At 32.0% G+C, this 9106-nt stretch overlaps 1 protein-coding gene across 1 annotated transcript; it reads left to right on the forward strand.

The window, feature by feature from the left end:
- The first annotated feature begins 25 nt into the window (after window positions 1–25).
- On the forward strand, window positions 26–8646 carry LOC123660855 (carbohydrate sulfotransferase 4-like). Its single transcript, XM_045595886.1, has 4 exons — window positions 26–821; window positions 1030–1209; window positions 3030–3246; window positions 8440–8646. Exons 1-4 carry the CDS (start codon window positions 97–99, stop codon window positions 8548–8550), a joined length of 1233 nt encoding a protein of 410 aa, XP_045451842.1. The 5' UTR covers window positions 26–96; the 3' UTR covers window positions 8551–8646.
- The last annotated feature ends 460 nt before the right edge of the window (window positions 8647–9106 follow it).

Below are 9106 nucleotides of genomic sequence, written 5' to 3' on the forward strand. Positions count from 1 at the left end.
TTATAACAGTTAATTGAAAGTGTTTGTTTTAAAAAATCACCTATTCTATCCCTGTGATTTTTAGTGATCTGTTTTATTCGTGTTTTTAAATTAGTAATGTTGCGAAAAGTTAATTTTTATTCGATATGTGTTGCGTTCGGTCTCAGTGTTCTTTTAATTCTTGCTGGAAGTCGATATACAGATAACACTAATTACCGTCCAGTTTCTGAAAGTCGGAGGAATATAAAAAATTTTTTGAAAGTGGAAGACGTGGATGAAAACTTAATGCAGCCAATCCCAACAAATCCTTACGACGGATCTCCTGACATCGAAAAAATATTAGATAAAACTAAATTAAAAATTAAACATGAATTATCGACTTATAATTTTACTGTGTCTGGTATACAAAAACTGGAAGACTTACTGATGGAATCAGGAGGAAAACCTATAAGAAGCTTGATTATATCTACATGGAGATCTGGTACAACATTTCTCGGTGAAGTGCTTAACGCAGTTCCAGGGAACTTCTATCATTATGAACCACTTTTAAGTTATGGAATAATACAAATACGTGGAACACCAGAGTCTGACAAGGCATTGAGGACTATTAAAAAAATGTTTCATTGTGATTTTAGTGGTATGGAAGATTATTTTGAGTATGGAAAAAGTCATTGGCATCAGTTCAGCCATAACACAAGATTATGGGACCATTGTAAATATAAGAAAGAACTTTGTATTGATGCTAATTTCACTTCTAGGTTTTGTAAGTTGTTCCCATTTCAAAGCATGAAAGTAGTTCGAGTCAGGCTACGTCTTATAAAAGAGCTATTGGAGGACAAAGAGTGAGTTTTTTAATAATCTCAAAATTAACGTTACTATTCATCAACTATTCTTATTAACTTTAAAGTAGTAACAGCATAAAAATTTCAGCAAACCAAAAGATTTTATCGGCAGAATTGTTAAATGAAAATCTTGTATCTGTTGTTCCTACTGTTTTAAACACAAAAATCAAAACTATTTATACATTACTCACTCATGCAACTGTTGCAGGCTTAATTTGAAAGTTATCTTGTTGATTCGGGACCCTCGAGGAGTGCTGCAGTCAAGACAGCACCGTAACTTCTGCCAGCCATCACCGGATTGCTGGAAACCTGAACTGCTTTGTGCTGATATGATCAGTGACTATGTAGCCGCTGGACGCCTCATACAACAATTTCCAGATAAATTTCTGTAAGTAGATACGTAATTCTTCAAATGTTTCGGTAAGGTCATGTTTCACATAAATTGAAATAGGTCCTAATAGTTTATTCTATCTCCTATACAAAACAATAAGATTTGAAACTTTTTACTTATTTAAACTTAGCACATTTGATAATAAATACATTTTTATATTAACTAAAACCATAACATAAAATTTTTGTATCCAAAACGGTCTATCTGTTTAAAAGTTTTAATATCATGCCTCATAAGTGTATGTAGAAAGTTTTTAACTACAACACGAGCTAAATTAATTAAATTATATAATAAATTTAGTTGTAATCAATTGCAAGAATTGTTAAGTGTAATATGTAAAATATTTAAATCCTTACTTTATTCGTTCTAGTGTGGAATAATACAAATACGTGGAACAACAGTCTAACGAGGCTAAACTTAGTAAAACAAAACCAAGCAAACAAGTATTGCAATTGTAACCTTGTTGTAATAACTAAGATTTTATAAAAAGAAAAATATTAAATTATTATTTCTCTGTTTTATTATTGTCTAATTATTTTATTACTGATCAATTAATTATAAACGGAGTTATATAAAAACTTTGATAAAATTGTGTAGGAATAGTTATGGTGTATATTTCATGTAGGAATATTGATATAGTTATTTGTATATAATAATCTTATCATGATGCATAATTTTGTTTATTCCATGTTTAATTAATTACTCATTAGTTTTTTTATCAAGGTAGTATATTATATAAAAATCTTTTAATTGGTAGTGAGTTAGGAACTTCACTGTAACCTCCACTACTGCAAAAAAGTGTTGTCACATAAAAAATATAATTAGTTTGAAAGCTACAGATCACTGTTGGCTTTAATCCAAGCTTAAGTAAACAAACCAATTTTACTACTTTAGTACTAAAAACGTATCCTGGCTAAACAGAATGTATAAATAAATACATCACTATATACATATCTAGAAATTATTATTAGCTTATTATTATTCACCCACACCACACGCTTAAACTGCATGTTTCTTACATTGTTGACCTAGTTGTCTTAGTTCATGATTCCTAAAGTGATGGTGGATGCATACTTTTCTGTCTTTTTTTTTTTCTTTATATTGAGTATTTTATTTATATTATTAGTAAAATTGTAATCTAGACAAAATTACATATTAAACTAATTTTAACATTTCTAATGCATACAATTTTTCCTTTTGAAAATATATTATAAACATTAAATTAATCAAAACTTCAATAAAATGGGTGTATTAAATTTTTTAAAGCATGATGATTAAAAAAAGTTTTTTATTTAAATATTTCATAAAGCGTTACAAACTCCTTAGTCAGTACTAAAATCCTTCCAGATCGTCTTTATTTTATGTCGATTATATTACAATTTATCAGCACAATATGAGCTTCAAAATGACCAGTATTACACTTTTGTAATATGTATATTTTATTTATATAAATATGTTATTCTCAATGTTTATCAATGATACTTAAAATATTTAGCTTTGAATACCGGTAAAATGGCACTAGTCTAAATTCTTTTAATTACTGTATATTTATAATAGGCATACATATATAATTATATACTATAGGTATCTATGTAATATTTCTTAAGTTCAAAAGATTTTTATGAAATAAAATATTTCAGATTCATATTTATTTACTTTGTAATAAAAAAATGTTAAGTGTGTTAAATTTAATTACCTTATATAATTTAATAATCTTTGAACAAAATATAGGCATGATATCACGATGTCTTATTATGCTTAAAAATTATAGATATAAATTAAATAATTTAATTGTTGTGTATTTATTTATATTTCAGGGCTTTACGTTATGAGGAACTAGCGCTTAGTCCAAACAGCACATCATACGATTTACTAAAGTTTCTACGATTGGGAATAACACAGTCTGTCGATGAGTTCCTGCACTCACACACAAATGTCGAGGTGGCCGGTGTGAGTTCCACGTTCAGGGTCTCCCGAGATGTGCCTTTCAGATGGAAGAACGTTTTAGATTTTGATTATGTTGACGAAATTCAGGTAAAGTTTAATTATTTTATTTGTTTTTTTTTTGTAATAATTGAGTCAAATAATGTTTACTTGGTTTAATTTTTATCTAATACCAATTTTACTTTTTTATGTATTGTAAATATTATTTCTATGTCTGCATGTCTTTGTAGAACATTAAACTTTTTTATTCCATCTTTGTTTTAAGATATTGGTAGTTGCCTTAAAGAAGTATATTACCTTGATATTCTTTAAATATCTTTCATTTAAACCACAGTTTTTATGATAATGTCACCCTCCTTTATGTACGTCTTGTAAGCATAGATACCATTCCCAGAGAGATTACCAGCGTTTGAAAGGCTTATTTTGAGTCCTACGAGAAATATTTTTACATTTAAAAGCCTGTTTGAAACATAACTCTATAATTTATTCAATAGTATTAATAGATGCGGATAACACACTCGTTGTTTACGTCTATTATAATTTAAATATATTTTCATAATGCTTAAAGTGATAATACTGAGGTCTTTTTACTACATATTATGCAGTTGCCAGTTGTAATATAAGCTCTATATGTAGCCTCAATTGTTGCTTGTTTAAAATATAGGTCTGAACAATTGACTTCTATTAAAGTTCATTTTTGGAATACATACGAATCGTGGGTCAAATATTACCTATAATTTACAAGATTCTTGACGATATATTAAATACGATTTTTCTTTAAAAAATACCACGCCAACTAGACAGGCTCTTGATGGTTGTAAAATTATAGATATATATGTAGTATATTTATAGTTTTTCCTTTATAAATAAACGATAAAAAATCTCAGGAGGTCCTTTTCAAAACTAGTCGTATCCACTTTTCCAAAAGGCCATCTACAACGGCATTTGAAAGTAAACTTGTTTTAATAGGCTATTTTAAAGCGAAAGTTCTATAAAATCGATATCATACGACACGTCTTCACGCTAAAGGAACAAACATAAATGTATTGAGAGAGTGAGGTAGAATACATTATACAGAGTATTTTATATAATCGGTGAAAAAAATCTCTTGTAGGCTACTTTTCAGAATTTCACTTCCCCGTGTATGCATTGGATGCACACCAACTCTTTTATTTTCTTTTAAAATTAGAGACAGACTAAAATTTATTTTTTGAAGTAAAACTTCTACGCACGCTTGACTTTGACTTGAGTGCGTGACGAGTGTCAAGTAAATTGTGATAGGGCGATGCGAACGGGGCAAGAGACTAGAGAGAGAGGTGCGGGCACACATTTTCTTTCTCTTTCTCTGATAGACTTACGTTTCGTATGTCTAAGACAGTTCAGGCCTATTGCTAAAGAAGTTTTACTTCAGTGTGGTCTAAAGCACACTCGTTTTTTTGTCATTTTACTTTGGACGTGGTTCTGAGTAGAAGGATCTTGAAATATTAATTTAAAATATTTAAGTTTGAAAATGTCCTTTTAATGTTACGTCTTAATATGGTATAATTATATGGATTGAATAAAAAATTAAAAATTAAAATGGATTAAAAATAATAATTAAAGATGCCATGCACCACACCAGCGTTGAGTTTTATTTTGTTTGTCATAATTGGTGTATTTTTTTACTGCGCACGTCCCATGAGTAATATTCTGATATTTTATGGTCCGTTACTTTTTCACGAAACAAGCTAATTGGATATATTTTAAGATCATTTTTAATTCCATATCCACTTTATTGTTTTCACATAGATTAAGAGTTAAATACTATGTGTGCCGAGTTAGCAGTTGATAAAAAAATTTGAGCAAAAATCACTGAGTTATATACTCTTAAGTCAGTTTTTTTTGTTTAATTTCTATTTAAAATGTCAAAACAAGGTCAAGTTATTTCGAGAGAACTCGAGTTTCGAAGGGCGCTTGATCTATTTTATCTACCTAAAGAACAATCTAGATCAACTGCACTGGATTTAAACTGGCTTTCGATGGCGGTAGCTGATTTAATGTAAATGCTTTTTCTTTGTCAATTTATAAAGTTATCTTAAAATTTCCTTAATCAATTTTTTTTTAATTCTAGACGATTGTAGGCTATTGTTATGATTTGTAAAATTTGAACGTACAACAAAAAGTGAAGTACGAGTGTACTATGTATTTAAATTTTTAAATACCTATATATCTTCTAAAATGTCTGTAAGTAAAGTACATATTTATATTATACTAGCTGACCCCGCAAACGTTGTTTTGCCATATATGTTTATAAACCCCCTTAATCCTACCCCCCTTATAACTTAGGGGTATGAAAAATAGATGTTGGCCGATTCTCAGAAAAATCGCTCCAACTGTTTCGGAGGAGTATTGTAACTAACGAGAATTTTCGAAACGAAACGAAATCATTTTTTTCAAACGAAACACTTGTGTACGACCACATTTTTATATATATTTCGTACCCAGAAATAAAATTAAAACTAAAGCTTAGTAAACTATAAACCATACAAAAATATTGTATTTTTAATAAATGAAAGCGTTTGTTGATAAGTCACTTGTGTACATCGTTACTTAGCCGTATTACAGACATAACACGTGGTTCAATAAGTCCCGAGACTAAGTACTAAAAAAAGGTCTTTTTTATAAAATTAATTTTTATTCATCAACATAGTCTCCTCCAAGAGCGATACAGTCCCTCCAACGCTTTTCTAACTTTTCTATCCCATGTGTGTAGAACGATTTGTCTTTGGCTTCAAAATAAGCCTCCGTTGCTGCGATAACTTCACTACTTGAGTCAAATTTCTTACCCTGGAGCATTTTTTTGAGGTCTGCAAACAGCCAGTAATCGCTGGGGGCCAAGTCTGGCGAATAAGGGGGATGAGGAAGCAATTCGAAGCCCAATTCGTTAATTTTGGCCATCGTTCTCACGGACTTGTGACAAGGCGCGTTGTCCTGGTGAAACACCACTTTCTTTTTGTTCATGTGAGGCCGTTTATCCGCAATTTCGTACTTCGATCGCTCCAATAAGCACATGTAATAGTCATTATTTATATTTTGCCCCTTTTCAAGGTAGTCGATGAAAAGTATTCCATGCGCATCCCAAAATATAGACGCCATAACCTTACCGGCCGATTTCTGAGTCTTTGGACGCTTCGGGCGGCTTTCACCAGCCGCTCTCCACTCCGCTGCCTGCCGATTGGATTCCGGAGTGAAATGGTATATCCAGGTTTCATCCATTGTTACATACAGACGTTAAAAATCCCTTTTTATTATGATTCATCAGCGCCAAACATCGCTCTGAATCATTGATACGTTGTTCCTTTTGATTAGTTGTAAGCAAACGCGGCACCCACTTAGAAAAAAGCTTTTTCATGACCAAATTTTTATGTAAAATAGTGAAAACACTACCAGCTGAAATCTTCACTATCTCGGCTATCTCTCGCACTTTTACCTTTCGATCTTCCAATACGATTTTGAGGACTTGGTTAATATTTTGTTGAGTCACTGCTTCATTTGGACGACCTGAGCGTTCCCCATCATTGGTGTCTATGCGACCGCGTTTGAAGTCGGCATACCACCGACAAATGGTTGCTTTAGAGGGAGCTGATCCTGCATAACATTTTATAAGCCATTGCTGTGCTTCAACGGTATTTTTTCCCATTAAAAAACAATGTTTTATCAACACGCGAAACTCGTTTTTTTCCATTGTATCGAAATTACAACCGTAGCGTCACTTAAATGTTTCAAAATCAATAATTTTATTGTTCCATTTTTAAAAATTTGACACATATTCTTGTATTGATAGCCAGTACTTTTTAAAAATCAAAAGAGTTTTTAATATATGCGCCATTTCCAGGTTAGTCTCGGGACTTATTGAACGATCTAGTATAAAGAATATAAAAATTGCAATTATTCCTTATTTGTATACTATGTAGTTATGTACTGTGCACACATTAATTTCATTCTCTGTACATTGTATGGAATATTATAACTGCGTTTCCTTGCTTATCTTGATGAATATACCATAGTGACCTAATATTTTTCATTCAATTACCTATATTAATGTGATAGCTTGTCAATAAAATTTCAAGGGTCCTCAGCTTAATTTAAAATTGGGTTGAGTCTCAAGTATTAAAGGTCACGTAGTAGATAAAAGGCGAAGTTCACTTAAGTCGGTTGAATAAACGGTATTGATGAATTCTTAAAACGTTGAACGCCATGGGGGACACCAGCTGTGCCTCACTTATTTAGTCCATGGGACCAACTTAAAAGTGCTTATTTACAAAATTTCGATGATAAGTTTTTATTGTACTACCATACCCATTCATAAAGAACTTACTTATTTTTACTTACGCTATTTGTCATATCAAGTCATATTTTTGGCTCGTAATCATGTGTCTCTACGGCATGGGGGACACCCCCGTGACCCAAACAGAAAAACTAAAAAGTTTAGGCGGCGTTTAACGTGTTAAAAATATTTTTCTTGAAACTTATTCCGTATAACATTTAGGTACATATTGTTTTCTTACACAATATCCAGTTCAACATAAGCATATTTATACCAAAGCTGAGCAGGCCAGCATATTTTGATTGGTTTGAAATCGCACACTCAACTTATATTTGTTATTACATTTTTATTCAAAAGCATACGATACAAAATGAACTTGAAACATAAAACGCAGACCTATTTGAAATAGAGAACGAAATACGAAAAAAGAAAGTTCGTGAAATGTTCTTGAAGTATTATTCTTATTGTGTCACCGTTGTGTTTTGAAGTAACTCTTAACAAGAAAAACGATATTGTAATGTTTTTAGCGTAGATTTTATTTACTAATATCTTTAATATTCGCGCGAAAAAAAAATAGTCTTCTTTAGCAAGTAATACTCTGCAACTCAGAGATCGTATACAAGGACAAAACATACATACATAGATACTTCTGTATAACTATCTAATACTTTTTCTTAGCCCTAAAAACGTCGATTAAGTGAAATATCAATACTAATTACCGCATACCAATGAACCACAATGAAACCACATGGAATCGAATTATATTTCTCGTATAATGCTTTTAATTGTAAATTAGGGTCATAGTTACGCGCTCACGTATGCTATCGAAGTAGCTCGTCTTCTATTCAATAAAGCCAAATTTTAAAAATGGGTTAGGTTTTTTTTTACGCGTAACGTGATTACACCTCCAAAGTCCCTTTTGAAAGATCGCAGTTGGGAGTCGAACACCTTAAATAATTTTGTTTTCTGATTTTCAGATGACTTGCAAGGAAGCCATGTCTCTGTGGGGATACCGCATGGCACAAAACGCAACGCATATGACAAGCAAAGACTTCAACCCCTTAGATCAATACTCAATTAAGCAGTAAATTTACTTACGAAGATAATTTTATTGACTCTTCTCTGAAAATATCATTAAGTTTACGGATAACCATAACTGTATAAAGGTGAGTATTATTGCTGTAAAAATATAGCGTCTTGTATGATACATACTTGCTGTGTGGTTACGGCAATGAATAATATAACCACCCCCTCTCTTCCCGTGGGTGTCGTAAGAGGCGACTAAGGAATAACACAGTTCCACTACATCCTTGGAACTCAAAAACCGACCGGTGGCGGGATAGCCATCCAACTGCTAGCTTTGAAATACACAGGCCGAAGACGGGCAGCAGTGTCTTCGGTGCGACAAAGACAGTCCTGCGGTCACCAACCTGCCTACCCAGCGTGGTGACTATGGGCAATACACATGAGTTCACGTTATTTTTGGCGTAAACTTGTGGAGGCCTATGTCGAGCAGTAGACTGCGATAGGCTGAGGTGATGGTGATGGTGATGATGATACATACTTTAATCCAAATTAATTAAGTAAAAATGAAAACAAATCATTTATCGACGGCACATAAACAAAAAGTACCGTATTCACAGG

This window comes from Melitaea cinxia, chromosome 2 (assembly GCF_905220565.1).
Source record: "Melitaea cinxia chromosome 2, ilMelCinx1.1, whole genome shotgun sequence".
NCBI lineage: Eukaryota > Metazoa > Arthropoda > Insecta > Lepidoptera > Nymphalidae > Melitaea > Melitaea cinxia.